Below are 15,084 nucleotides of genomic sequence, written 5' to 3' on the forward strand. Positions count from 1 at the left end.
GTGATTGCTCCACCTTGTTTTATCATTTCAGCACACTGTGTGCAAGTGTGTAGATGTGTTATGTATTACGTAATGCCTCGTGACATAACTATTACAAGAATGATGCTCCACGCTGGGTTGCATGAACATCCAATTCAGCCAAGAACTTCAAGGTCAATGTTGGACCGCGTGAAAATGTTTGTTTCTCAAGTGTTGAAAGCCCAGATAAGTGCAGGTCCTCGAAAAATATAGATGAATATTGTGAAGGATATGCTGTTTTCCTCCATGATGAATCAAAATGATGAGCTACCTACAAGTATTGGGGATCATGCGCTCTGCAATTTTTTGGAGGAGTTGAGTCCTCCAATTTTTTGGAGGAGTTGAGTCCTCTTGTGGAAAACCAGAGGTGAGTATTCATTCTGTAACTTAATTATATTTGGATGTATTTTTCTACATTCGGTCCTCTCTTTATTGTGAAATTATGTTTTTTAGGTTTAGATGCATTATATCCCAGAAGAAAAGAAAATTGATGCCAGTAGGAGAGGGCTTTGATAGCATCCTTCTTATACAGAGAAGATCTCGCTATTTATTTATACAAGGTAGCCGTTTCCCAGGACAAGGTGGCCTTGATGATAAATGTTATGTCTTTAAGATGTCTTTGCGAGGACCAGCATCAGGCATGGACTTGGTGAATCGCATGCGGTGTGAAGCAGAAAAGAGGATTGGTAGTGCGAAGGCTATGACAGCGACAGTCCTTAATGAGAGTGCAATGCAGCCGTCCTTAATGAGAGTGCAATGCAGCCGTCCTTAATGAGAGTGCAATGCAGCCGTCCTTATGAGAGCCTTATGAGAGTGCAATGCAGCCGTCCCCCTACTCTATTTTTCATTTGGCATGTGAGAGTGGAGAGGACTATTTTATACACATCAAGGTACAACCTTGGTGTACATGTCCTGATTTCATGCAAAGAGAATCTAGAGGAAAGTCTTACGTTGCATGTAAGCATACCTATTTTGTCTTCTTGTGAGTTTTGGGATTACATAAGAATGAGGATATGGTAATGCATCAACCAACACTATCACCAGAGCATGTGGACATTATATTATTACGTCCTCGAAGCAAGAATGTTTGTGCCTATACTTAAGCTTTAATCAAGCCTCTCATGTTTGTGCCTACTTAAGCTTGAGGAAATGTGAAGTCAATCTTTTTGTAAGAAAATTTGAACCCAATATTTTTGTCTTGCTTTGGGATGGAGTATACTGTCACGTACTCTAAAGTCTTATTGTAGATAGCTTGCAACGCGATGGTAAAGGAGTTGTACCAACCATATATGTTCTTGTAAAGGAAATGTGAACTCAATCTTTTTGTAAGAAAATATGAACCGGGTATACTTGTTTTTACTTGTGTTGAAATAAATATTGGTCTTTGAGTATGTATGAAAAGTTGAAGTATCCTTGTCTCATAAATTGTATGTATTAGAAGAAAGGTACATAGATAGGTATATTTGTGCCTATATTTAAGTTTCTTTGACATAAAATGTGTGTATATATGTAGGAAGGTAGGTAGGTAGGTATGTAGGTATGTATGTATGCATGCATGTATATGTTTGGGAGTATGCATGCATGTATGTATGTATGTATTGTACACATGTGTGTATATATATATGTATGTATATATGTAGGAAGGTAGGTAGGTAGGTAGGTAGGTATATATGTAGGAAGGTAGGTAGGTATATATGTAGGAAGGTAGGTAGGTAGGTAGGTATATAGGTATATATGTAGGAAGGTAGGTAGGTAGGTAGGTAGGTAGGTATGTTTGAGAATATGCATGTATGTATGTATGTATGTATGTGAATGTATTTATTTCTCTTTCATAAATACTTACTATATAAAAGCTCACCAAAATGTATCATTTTTCTTATAAGCTCGCATAAAACTATCTTATCTCCAAAAAGCTCGCCAAAAAAGCTCGCAAAAAAATCAAACTCAAGATGATAAAGAGGAAGATTCCATCCCAATGAGACCCAAGCAATGGCCAAGAGACCTCCGCCAAGAGAATCTAAAGGCCGCTAAGTATCTCAAGGGCGACAGACCCTTTTCTTTCTTTTATGACATAAGGAGTACCGCATGAAGATGAGGGCATCGGTCTCGAGGGCCCATAATGTACCCCAGAATCCTACCAACATCTATGAAGGCGATAGAGTTCTTTAAGGTCTTTTTCGGAATCTTTTAGACGTCAGTGTTCATCCCATGGAAACCAAGGCATCGGCCCCAAGGTGCTAAGACAACCCCAGGTCCTACCAAGCATTCCACATGGTTGTAGACACGTCATGTCTCGATTCACTTGTATATATTTTTTAGGGCATATTTTTTCGTAATTTTTTTTTTATATTAATCCTAGCACCTAGCCCATACCTAAGAGGTAGCTACCACTAGGGATAACTAATATACCTTGAGAGCATAAGAACTTGGCATACTCCGTTGGTATATATCCTACACTGTCTTCAAATAGAATTACCTTCTACTAAGTCCTCTAAGAATCTAGAAATTACTCACCATATTTTAACAACTAATCTAAAACTTAAACCAGTCAACTGTGTGTGAACATGCAAATAATATATCCAAAAGTTAAAAGTATATAAAGAACAAAAGAATATGATTTGAATACACCTGTTGTAGAGCTCGTTGATGTTGTGCGTTTGCATTGCTGCATTGCTGGTGTTGTGCAGATTGCTTCTCTTTGCTTTTTGTAGGCATTGCATGTCTCCCCCCTTCCTAATTTGTGTGCACGGTAGGTGGACTGTTGGGGCGTGTTTGTATGCTCTTGTTTAGCTGAGATCTCTGCAAAATGTTTATTAACAAACAAGAAAAGAAAAGAAAGGAATAAAATTTATTGGTGCCAATCACCGAATATAGCCGAGGGGAAAAACCCAGTGGGAGAAAAGTGTCGTGGCTTGTCGATCTTATTGTGGAGTCGCTGAGCTTACCCTTGCGCTGGTGGTGGATCCGTGTCCACTTCTGCTGGAAAGATGGTATCAATTACTTCAGGATGCAGGGACAACCCTTCACAAAAACCGGCCTCTGGAGAAGGTGGTAGAGGAAGGAGTGCTTCCTCGCTAAAATATGGCATTGGTTCTATGGGAAGGTTAAGCAGACAATTTCGATTTTGAAACTGCGCAATATAGGTACTCGTATTGATCCAAAATTGACATGATGTGGCTGGGGGAAGGAGGGCTTGCAAGATCGGTGGTTGCAAGTCATTTAAGCATGTATCCCTCCATTGTTGTGCTTGAACCTCCTCAGGTAATCTACGTTGATTTGGTCCTCTCTCTGGTATTCTCACATTAAGAAGATTATGGCGTTGGGTGTAATTCCCACAATTTGTTTCATTAAGCCTGTGCCATATCGTCTAAAGTAAGAGCGGCATATCCAGCAAATGTGTGAAGCTTCTCCTAATACGAGTCGTGCACACTTTTGACAATGTGGAAATGGGTGATGCTGTTGATAGAATAACGTGACAAAGTGATGCCCACAGCAATTTTCACCTAAGGGAGCATAGAAGTACCTAGAATGAGTTTGAAAATTAGGAGCACTATAACTCCCGCGATGTTCTGGTCGAGTACTATCAGGGTCAATGCATGGTGGACATGTATCGCGCCAAGTATCCATCAGGAGGTATCTGGGTGTAGAACAATGAAATTTAGAAACACTCATATCCATCATTACAATCCCAATCAAAAACATTGTAGACAAGATCATCTCAAAAAGAACACAATCCTCTAAAGGCATAAGGAACCACACTATTCAAACACTGATCTACCAAAGAGCTTCAATTGTAGTGTTAATGCCTTATCTTTGGTTTTGGGTATGTCCTTCTTAAGAGGTGGGAAGGTTAGCAATTGTCAAGGAATTTGAGCAAGATAAGAGGATTTAGGCATTGAAGTGCTAGAATCTATGCTCAAAGGAGACTCATGTGAAGTTGGACTTATCTAGGTACACAAGTTGATGGTGGAATTGTATAACATGGAGAATTTGAGACAACTGGTGTTTTAATACTTGTTTTGGGAAGGTTGACACAAGAAGATTTGTAGGTGCTATCACAACCACCTATCCTATCTTGAAGAGGTTGTGTTGATTTCCTTTGCACCCACTGATATGGAAAACCAAGGGTGGCTTCTGGAATCTTTCTGATACACTCTTTTACCCCTAGCAAACCATGGCATTAGGAAAGCCAAAGTGCTGTTGCACCCTCATAATAGCCTTGTGCTTTAAGAACATGCTTTGGGACCCAACAAGTAACAATCTGAGGTTTAGGCTTGGAAAAGATGTGCTTTTTAGGAGGCTTAGCAACTAGGCTAGATGGTACAAGTTTGTACGCATCTTTGGGTAGCCAAATTGATAATTCCTTCTTGCCTGGCCTTCTTTGAGTAGTGACTAAAGTAGTTGGAACATGCCAGCCATGGCCCTCACTTGAGGACTCATCGATTATCCACATCATTTGTGTTGGAGCTTCAAGAGCAGATTTTGAAAGTGGGTTGTGTAAGGTAGAAACACCACCCTTTTGACATGATAAAGCTCATGGAGTAGCAGATTCCAGAATGCAATCAGAATCAATTTGCAATTTGTATTGTCTATTCTTCCAATCTAATGAGCAATTGGTAGCACCATGATCGACCGAGAACAGCCTCTACCACTGCCTTGGACTTACTTGCCACATAAAAGGGAACAGACATTTGGTGATCCTGAATGGACATTATAATGACACATTTTCCCTCTATAGGGTTATCTTCACCTGAGAAACTTCGTAAGTCAATAGGAATGTGCACAAGTGTTGGTTGTCCCAAGGCTATCCATGTGTCAAACGAGAGAACATTATAATCTGCACCAGAGTCAATTAAGGCAAAGACAAAGTAGGTAGTCTCATGAAGATGAAGGCACACTTGAATATTGAATGGATCGACATATGGTTCATCAGTAGCCAACTGTAAGGCCAACATAGAAGCCTTGCGACGCTCCTTGGCTTTTGTAACTCTAGCTTTAGCCTCTTCTTGAGCCTGACGTTTAAGTAGGTGAAGTGCTTCTTTCCGTGTTTGTGCAGTATGCATTTGTTGAAGCATGGCTTCAGTTAATGGTTCATTGTATTTCTTGAGACGACTTCCATTAATGAAGTTAGGCATTTGCTCACCTTCTAGTGTCTCTAAACGCACTGCACCACTTGAATTTTTGAGTCCTTTTAAGAAGAGAGAAATTAATCGACTCTGGGTGGGCTTCTCATCTTCTGGGCAACGATTAATGTACTACTTCATTCTATTTACACAATCTCTAACACTCTCTGTCTCGCCTTGCTTGAAAGAGTAGATGTTTGCTACTGTGTCATGTTGAATCCCCATCAAGGAAAAAGCAGCAATGAATCTCTCTTCCAGAACTCGTAAAGAAGATTTGTCTGAAGCCTCTAGTGCCTGAAACCAAGCAAGGGCCTTTCCCTCAAGAGTAAGCCCAAATCCTTCAATTTGAGTATGCTTGTCAGCCACTTGCTCAGCTCGAACTGCTTGCCTAAATGCTGCTACATGGTCGTATGGATCTCCCGACCCTTCGTACTTCTTTACCAGTTTCTGAAGAGTTGATGGCCTTACTTGTCTTGAATACTCATCATAGGGCCTACGGCCTCTCACTCTCAGTGGGAATTGTTCCTCTCTTTGGTAAGATGGTCCACATGCTTCCCAAATTGGTGTGGGTCTCCTATTACCAGCCTCACCAATCCCTCCAAAGACCTTGTCACCCGCATTTCAGGAGGTGCATTTATGGGAGGCCGAGTTGGCTCCCCTACCCTCCGATTGTCATAGTGAGAGAAACGTTGTTGTGGTGTGACTAGTGGTCGCACTTTTGGTGCAGGACAATATCTTGGTGCTAGAGTTGGGCTACTTGCAGTGGTCCACTTTGATGTTGAGGGTTCCTCTCTAGTGAACTCTCGTAGGGGAGGAGCAACAGTTTCTCCAAGAAAGGCTGTCTCTCCTGGTTTAGCTGTATTTGTTGAGAACACTTCCATGAATAATGGTTGTCCTTTCCACGTGAGCTCCCGAATCTCCTTCCAATCTAAGGTTCGGTATTCATTGGCCCATTTATCAACGATTCGGTTCATGTGTTCTGCAAGCTTCTCAACTACTATCACAAGTGCTAGAGGAAGATCTAGCTCTGGCAATCTAGTTGTGGCATAATATCCCTCTAAAGAGTCCTTATAGACCTCTTGAAGTGAGTCATCCTGTAAGACCTTTGTCACTGGAATTTGTCGTACAAACTCCCATTGGTTCTCAGTCCCCTGATCCATTTTGCTCTTGCCTTTCCTATCCCTTTCCAAATTTAGATCTACAAGAAGTAAATCATCTATGGATGGCTTTGAGGACTGGGCATTGGTCCTGGCATGTCCGGCTCACTGAGCCAATCATCTCTAGACTCCCTTGCTCTGGAAAGCTTTGATAAGTCTAAGAACTCGCTTTTAGAGAGCTCTCCTAATTTGTCTACATTCTCTGGATGGTAGGTGACTTCGTAGCGAACACCATCTCCACCCATGTACATGTTACCCTGGTCATTGACTAGAGGTGCTCTATTAAGTTCTGAGAAGAAGTCTGCGATCTTAACAAGATACCGTTGTTGAGCATCCCTAAACCTTGAGCATTCGTGTAGACATATTGGAGTCTTACATTGAGTGTTAACCCCATGGTGTCGGCTTCAAATGGATTAAAAGATCTTGTGAGTGTTCTATTTGGGGCTAAGGGATGACTATTTGACGGCCCTAGATTGTCCATGGACAATGAGCTAGTTGTTCTGAAAAGGGTATCAGATTGGGATTCGGAAAAGGTTTCAGTAATATCTGTCAAATTCCCTACTGATTGGGTCCCACTTTCGTGCGTAGGTACTCTAGAAGGTGCCCTAGGCCCTATGGCAGAGTCTATAAGACGTCTCGACCGCAAGTACATAAGGTCAAATTTTTTTGGGTTTTTTTTTTGTTTTTTTGTTTTTTTTTGTTTTTGTTTTTTGTTTTTTTGTTTTTATTTTTTTTATTTTTTAAATATATATATATATATATATTTATGTTTATATATATATATATATATATATATATATATATATATATTGTTATCCTACCTAACCACTAAATGCAACTAACATGAATGTGTGTGTAACTATCTATTTTTTTGTTACCCTACCTAACCACTAAATGCAACTAACATGAATGTGTGTGTAACTATCTTTTTTTTTAATTTTATTTTTTTACTTCTTTATTTTTTTACTTTTTTTTCCTAATTACACAAAAATATGAATTACGCTAAAAAATACTAATTATGAACAAAATTACAAAATTTTTTAAAAAAATGCAAGTTATTCTAATTATGCAAAAAATTACAGAAATTAAAAAAAAATAAAAAATTGCAAAATATGCAAAGAATATGGACTCCAAAAAAAAACACATAATTTACAGAATTTTTCTTTTTCTTTTTCTTTCTTTTTTTTAAATATTTTTTTAATTTTTTTACTAATTAAACAAAAATACTAATTATGCACAAAATTACAAAAATTTAAAAAAATGCAAGTTACACTAATTATGCAAAATTTTACAGAAATTTAAAAAAATGAAAAATTACAAAATATATGGACTCAAAATACAAACACAAAAATTATTTTTTTGTTTTTTTTTCTTTCTTTCTTTTCTCTCTTTTTTTTTCTCTTTTTTTTTAAAAAAATTTATTGTTTTATGGTTATTTATTTATTTATTTTATTTAAAACAAAAACAAAAACAAAATAACAAATTAAAAAAAAAGAAAAAATACTAACCTCTTTTTTTTTCTTTCCTTATCGTTATCTCCTCCGGATTCTTCGCCGGCTTCACGTGCCTGCTCGAGTCTTCTCTGCAACCATCAAAGCCAGCTGGCTCCCCAGCTGCAGCCGCCGCCCTCTACGCTTCCAGGCGTAGTTTCTTTCCTCACCTCCTCGCTTTCTCTGCGTGGCTTCGCCGGCTACTTCGCTACCTCCTTGCCTGCAGTCGCCTTCGTTAGCTTCAGCCAGCCGACTCCACTCCACCGGCCACTGAGAAGCTGAAGCTCGCCGCTTTCTTGCCCGCTTATGCTGCTGCGCAACCACCGCTTCGGCCTCTTGCACGCTTTCCTCCTCCTCTGCGTTCGCCTTCGCACTGCTGCAGTCGTTTGCTTCAGCCAGCCTGCACCCAGTTGCCTCCACGCCTGACTTGCGCTATTCGCTAGCCAGCAGGCCGACAACACTCTTCTTGCGGCCAGCCTTCCACACCTCTCCCGCAGGTCGTGCAGCCGCCGCCTTCACTCCTTCTTTGCTGCTGCGCCTCCAGCTGCCGGCCAGTCGTGCTTAGCCCTCTCCACGCGGCCAGCCCTTCGCCTTCACAACCGCCTTTTGCTTCTCTTCCTACGCTTTGGTGAGCCCGCCTACTCTCTTTCCACACGGCCTTTGCGCCCCTTTCACTCCCTTCAACGGCCCTTCGTCTTCACCTCCTTGCGAGCCAGCAGCCACCGGTTGGCCAGCTGATCAATATAAGATTGTATTTTCTATGGAGCGTTTCTATGGAGCGTGGGCGCCTACGCTATGTGTGGCATCGTTTGGTGTTTGAAGTTTGGGGTGTAGCCAAGATCCCAACGGTAGATTCCACAAGCTTAATATGATTGCACTAAGCAGTGGACCACTTCTCCTTTGAGAGTAAAAGGCATCAATAACAAGAATACCAAAGTGTTATCTATGCTGCAAACGGCCCTGGGTGAGCATTTTTTTGGTCATGCCTACCGAGATAATGAAGAAACAAGTAATCCTTGGCCGAGCATTATTTTTTACTAATTACATACATGTTAGCGAAAAGCATGAAAGCATGAAATGACAAACAACAATGAAGGAAAGCATAATGAACGGTACTTGAAAAAGCATAAAAGCAATAAAACATAAAAAACAATGCGAGAGAAACCTCAACCGCTCAATGGGTTTTTCGTATCCTAACCTTATCCACTCACACCGGGATCGCACACCCGAACTTAACCTAATCACTCAATGGTTTTGCAACCAAAAGAGGAAATAGTGGTGGTTTCCACACACTCTCAACCGGATTTGAGTCTACTCCCCGGCAGCGGCGCCAATGGAGAGATGGAAAACTCTCTCACTTGTAGCAAGAGTAGTATGATCCACATGTAGCTCAATCCAATGGGATTTGCATCCCTTTCGGAGCTAGGGATTCAACCCGTACCGGTGCACAAAAGCTTATCCATTTGATGGAGAGAATGCTAAGAATACTACTACCATTGACATAGACTTAACACACACACAAGCTCAATCTTGCTATTGCTCACTCAACTCCACATCCCACTCATTCATGCATCCAAACAAGAAGAAAGCTTAGCTATTGCATACACAAGATCAAAGCATTCTTCATTCTCAAATACTCATTTCCCTAGCATGCACACAAACCTCGAAGCTATCAATAAGAAACATGCACACTAGAGAATTGACATGAGAAGAGAGACAATCATCAACTCATTGCATTGAATTAACAAAAATAGAACTTACATCAATGTAGATGGGGAGAGAGAAGAGCTTGCACCTCTATGGGAAAAGAGGGAGAGCTAGTCTCAAGAGAGCTCAAACATGAGTTTGCCCAATGTGTCCATAAGCTCTCAAATGAGCCACTTTTTATACAAAAACTCTAAAACTCCCAAAAGTTCCCATGTGGGATTATTGTCAAACCCACTCCCACACTCATCTACAACTTGGAACTCTTTACAAGAGCCCTAAGTATCTTTTTGTTGCATCCTTGCATTGATCTTCACTCGTCACGCAACAAGGTCCTTTAACACTAGTTTGGTACCAAAATAGGACACTTGAGTGTTCTTTTTTGGGGGTTGCGAAAAAAAATCAAACTCCTAATGTAGGCTTTAAAAACCAAAATGCTTCATTGGGCATGTAGAACATAACCCTATGCTTATGTAAAAAATGCTAAACATATAAAATGCCTTTTTATTTGGAAGTACATAAGCAACAAAATAGCATATGTCTTGAAAATGAACATTTTTCAGGATTTTTTCAAATATGCAAGCATCATTCTCTAAAAAAAAAAATCCAATGATATCAATAGCATTTTTCCCAAGATATTTTGATAGCATACATCAGTCCAAGGAGGTAGAAGTTCACCAAAAAAATCATTTTCCTTTTCTAGAATTTTTTCCAAAAAAGTTGCATGAAATCAGCAAAAGTAACGCGTATTATCAAAAGTCAATCACGCCACTAAAAAATAATGTAGCCCTATCAATGAGAATGTTGATTATTGGTTTTCATGCTTGAGATGAGATAAATAAGCCATAATTTGATGTGTATGACACTAACTTGGCCTCCACTTAAGTAGGTTCTTATCGCCTAGTTCTAAAAAAACTGTAAAAAATAAAAATGTAAAATTTAATCATCTTTTATCAAAAACTAATCATAACTATGCTTGCACAAGTAGTCTACACCTATAGTTACAACAAATAATGCACTTACATAGCTTTCCCCTTTGATGAAAATCAAAATTAGGCTTATAATTAGACATTTTATGTATTAAAAACAGGTTGCGCAAAAGGCCATGTATGAGAAGAGGCCCAAAAAGTGGCTCTAAAGTTTTGAAAAATTCAAAACAAAGTAGTATTTACCCTATATAACATGGGTGCACCTCAAGTTTTACATTATTAGCTTGCATATGGAAGGAGAAAAATTCATGCTCCACCTGTATAAAAAATGTCATTTCAATATTAGCGAGTCAAAAATTTATCCAATAATTGAGATGATTCCAAGATTTAGTTTACATCATGGGATTTCCATCAAGCCAAGTTTCATGATCAAACTATGTCCCTTCTAAAAGTTATGTCCAAATTACTACTATTTTGAAAACAGCAATTTGAAAACAGTAAAAATCATGCGTTTTATCAGCATGTGTCTAAGAAAATTAAAATATTACCTTGCAAAAGCTAAGAAAAGTGTAATTTAAAAAATCTCAAAGATTTTTTGGGTCTTGAGAAACATCTGTGGATGTTAAGCATTTCAAAACTCTTAATAGATTGCCCACAGAAATTGAAGAAAAATGCTAACTTTTCAGAACACTTTAGTGTCCTCAGGACACTTTAGTGTCCAATTACAGAACTAGTGTTAAAGTTTGAGGGGTTGGTGAGTTTGCTTTTGCGAGAAGAGAAAACTACGAAGAATAAGTCTTCCATGGTTCCTTGCAGTGATCAGGCCTTTGCAGCTCATGGCAAAGGCAAGGGCAAAGCAAAAGGTGGTTATCATCAGTGCAAGGTTGATTCTGGACAGCCATCAAACAAAGGAAAAAGTAATACAGATCAGCCCAAGAAGAAGGGAAAATGTCATTATTGTAAAAAGCCAAGGCACTACATTAGTTAGTGCAAGAAGAGACAGGCCAAAGAGAAATCTGGTTTGGCAGTGGACTCTTCTAATGCTTCTGCAAACAAAGCTGATGATTCAAGTTCACATTACCACTAAGGGGAGATTTGAAAGCATTTTATGCTGTGTAGTGCCACATGTGAACAGGGGCTTACCAAGAGCACTTTTTATCCCTTACAGCTTTTTTTCCCCTAGACATGTGAGGTGTGAAAGCAAATCCACTATGGTTTAGGCTTTGTTGTACCTTCACTTTATCATTATGATGTGCATACTACTTCACGTCATTTTGCTGCATTGCTGCCTCTCTGTGTACTCCTTGTGTGAGTGAGCTTGCTGCTTGCAGGTTTTCATTGCCCTCTTTTCCAATAGGTTTGGAGCAACAGCTACACACACACAAACACACATAGTGAACTCAGTGGGGGGAGAGAGAGAGAGAGAGAGAGAGAGAGAGAGAGAGAGAGAGGGAATAAGGACACCGAGTAAGTGGATAAGAGGGTGTTCACGTGCATGGGGGACAAAGCCTCCTAATAAAGATGGAAAAAGTGCCCTGGCTGGTCCTAAGTGTGTTCACACACATCACTACCATATGTATGGCTACATCAGCGACAAGCAAACACAACACATACAAGTAATCAGTAATTGTAACACTAATCTGTATCATTTACTATGAATAAAAGTACAATTGAATTGTTCGTAGTACAAAGATAATCAATTCCCTATTGATCTCAGCCAGTTGCTGCTGATCCCAGATCCGGAAGCAAATGCTGGCTGCCAGATTGCTCCCTTGCTTTCCAATTTCTTTTGCTTTGTGCTCGCTGGAAATCCGTGAGATGATTCCTTTTGGGGGGCAAGGGGTGTATTTATAGGCCTATCTTGGCCACCCTAAGGGGTCGTGGGTTGGCTGGGGATAGTTGCTCCCTTGGAGAGCACGGTAGGCCGTGTTCGGAGGGGAGTTGTCTATCGTTGGCCTCTGTGGTAGAAGCATTCAGGTAGGCCTGAGAGATGGTGGCTTACTCTGTGGCAAATGCTAGTGGTTTGAGTCTGCTTATCTCCAGCCTGTGATCCACTAGTATGGAAGAATCTTGATCCCTAGTGGGTGGGGGGAATGGTGACCCATGACCCATTCCCTAGGGCCTATAGATGTTGATAAGATCTCTGCATGTAGTAGCATGTTTAAGTGGTGTAGCATTCAATGACAAGGTTCAAAGGAGAAAGGGCTTAGAGTGGATACCTAGGCAGTCAGAGACGAAGAAGGGCATGGTAAATGATGAAATGCTTCGGGGAGCTGAAAATAGGCATCTAGGCATCTCAATAAAGAAAGCTGTGTTAACGTGTGTAAGGGGCAAACTGGCCTCTGGGATAAAAGCTGCATGAGGCATCTTTAAAATCCTACTAGATAACATAGAAAAAAGAAAGGGAATAGAGTCTCTAGTGATATGAGGGAATCTATATCATAGTCACATGGGACGTGAAATGGGGACGGGGAACGGGGACGGAAAAGATTGAGGATGGCCATTCCATGTGACTATAGAGTGACATGGGACGGGAATGGGAACGGGAAGATGCTGCCATCCCCAACATTCCGGAGTCTAAAAATGCCCATTCCCTGTGACTATGATCTATATCCTTTATGTATTGATAGGTTACATGGTTATCTAAGAATCTCCTGTGACCCAGTTGAGATCAAACAGGGCAGTGGGTGCCTGATTGTGATGGGGATGTCTGACAATGGGCCTTTGAGGGGACTTCTTCTGTTGGTCTGAAGTCCCTAATGTACATAGTCGTCTGAGAATCTCCTGCGACCCAGTTGAGATCAAACAGGGCAGTGAGCTTCTGATTATGATGGGGATGTCTGACAATGGGTCTCTGACTCCTGAGGGGACTTCCTCTGTCAGGTCTGAAGTCTATGCTGATCAAATGTGGTCACCTAGAGGCAGCAATCCATCTGGATGTCGCTATGAGGGTCTTATGTGGTCATGGTTGCTCTAACTACGCTATTGTGGAGCGACTGTGTGGTATATCCTCTCATCCGTTTCATGTGTCTCTTGTGCTTTGCGCTGACCTGCACTTGGAAAAAGAATGTGAGAAGTGTCAGTATGACCTTCTTGTCCCCTAGTATGTCTCATGAATTTTGTCTCCAGTGGCAATTCCAAGCAGCTTCTACACACACACACACACACAGTTTGAATAAGCTATTGGTTGTAGGTATAATTTGGAGTGAGCATAATTATTGGAACACACACACACACACAGACACACTCACACACACACAGTTTGAATAAGCTATTGGTTGTAGGTATTATTGGAAAACACCAAAGAGCTGGCCTTCGCAAGAGATGTGGTGAAGGTTTGATGCTGGAGATGTGATTAAATAATCCTACTTTGACAGATCAGCCAGGGTATGCTCGAAATAATTTGGTATTAGAAGGGTTTGTCGATTTGATGTTTGGGTTATGTGACGTTTAATGATACTTTTGCAGTTATACAGAAAAGATGATGAAGTGGTATGGTTTCCTTCACAGACTGGTCCTTTTCTATGGGTTGTCACAGCAACAAAAGTGATTTAATGTGCTCTGTTTGTCTCAAATGCTTTTGAAATGGTTCCATTCCAGTTCTTCCAAAATATGAGGGAATGTTGAGAGCTTTCTTTAGATGACCGCCCAAAAAGCCCTCTCTGGTTACTACATGTGGTTATATCAATCTTCTTTAAAACCTTAAAACCTTGAGATGAACATCAATCTTTTGAATGCTGAATTATAACAGACAACGCCATGTCCATTCTGACGTAGAGTTTCACCAATTGGATAAAAGCCTATCTATCTCACTAGGGGTTGAAGAAACTTATTAATAGAAACATGTGGAAGTTGTGCTTCATATGGTTGAAATGGTTAGGTAATAGAGCACTAATATGGGCATGTGATCTGCACAATCATGCAATGCTTGCTGGGTTGGCATTTTGGTATGATGTAACTTTGGTAGAACAGAAAAACAAGAAGTGGTTTAAGAAGATGGGCAAGAGAGCACTCAACTGAGTAAATGTTAATCCTTTGCCTAGCAGCATATATGGAGTGCCATTGAGCTGCTCCCTATCTTTATGAAAATTGAAGGATTGTCAGGTTAAAAACAGAAACAACCTTATGTAACGGATATAACTTTCTTGTTGTGGACCTTCTTCATCCTTTTCATCAACCCGTTCTCTCCTCTTCTGTTTGGTCTTCAAGAAGTATTTTAGATGGTAAGTGTATGCACTTTTCTTACTGGTGGAATTTGGTTCTCCTTGCCTGCAATAGAGAAGCTATTCCACCTGTTTCGTCACTTTAGACTTCAGAGTTGTGAGCATAAAATTGCAGATGTGATTGTCAATGCAAATTGGATGCATAATGGGCCAACTTTTAATGTTTTTGGGGGCGATTCAATCATGGAATTTATCCAGTGCACTGGTCATGGAAGTCTTGTAATTAGAAGTAGAGATTACAATCATCTTTGTGTGTTGAAAACCTACACGTACATAATATGTTTTTCTACTGAGGTGGACACCATGTTTAGAGGACGAGCATCAATGGTGGTTAGGAGACATGTAATTGACCATGTCCTTTTCTTCTCGAAGACTAGAAATAGTTGCCTCACCAATCATAAACAACACATGATCTACATATCCATGGACAACCGTGATGG

The 15,084-nt window shown here is 40.3% G+C and overlaps 1 protein-coding gene across 3 annotated transcripts in view; it reads left to right on the forward strand.

The window, feature by feature from the left end:
* LOC147621522 (exosome complex component RRP41 homolog) overlaps positions 1 to 14,609 on the forward strand; it is a 54,651-nt gene extending 40,042 nt beyond the window's left edge. For 2 of the 3 annotated variants that reach the window (XM_086824283.1, XM_086824282.1), the window contains one exon: positions 13,890 to 14,609. In XM_086824283.1, the coding sequence (XP_086680409.1) occupies positions 13,890 to 13,976 (87 nt within the window). In that variant the 3' untranslated portion in view covers positions 13,977 to 14,609. Of the gene's footprint in view, positions 1 to 13,705; positions 13,809 to 13,889 lie in introns of all 3 variants that reach the window. The other variant, XM_086824284.1, reaches the window with a different exon arrangement.
* Positions 14,610 to 15,084: the final 475 nt, after the last annotated feature.

The sequence above is a fragment of the Cibotium barometz genome, chromosome 30 (assembly GCF_041138505.1).
Source record: "Cibotium barometz isolate CiBa-2024 chromosome 30, ASM4113850v1, whole genome shotgun sequence".
Taxonomy (NCBI): Eukaryota; Viridiplantae; Streptophyta; class Polypodiopsida; order Cyatheales; family Cibotiaceae; genus Cibotium; species Cibotium barometz.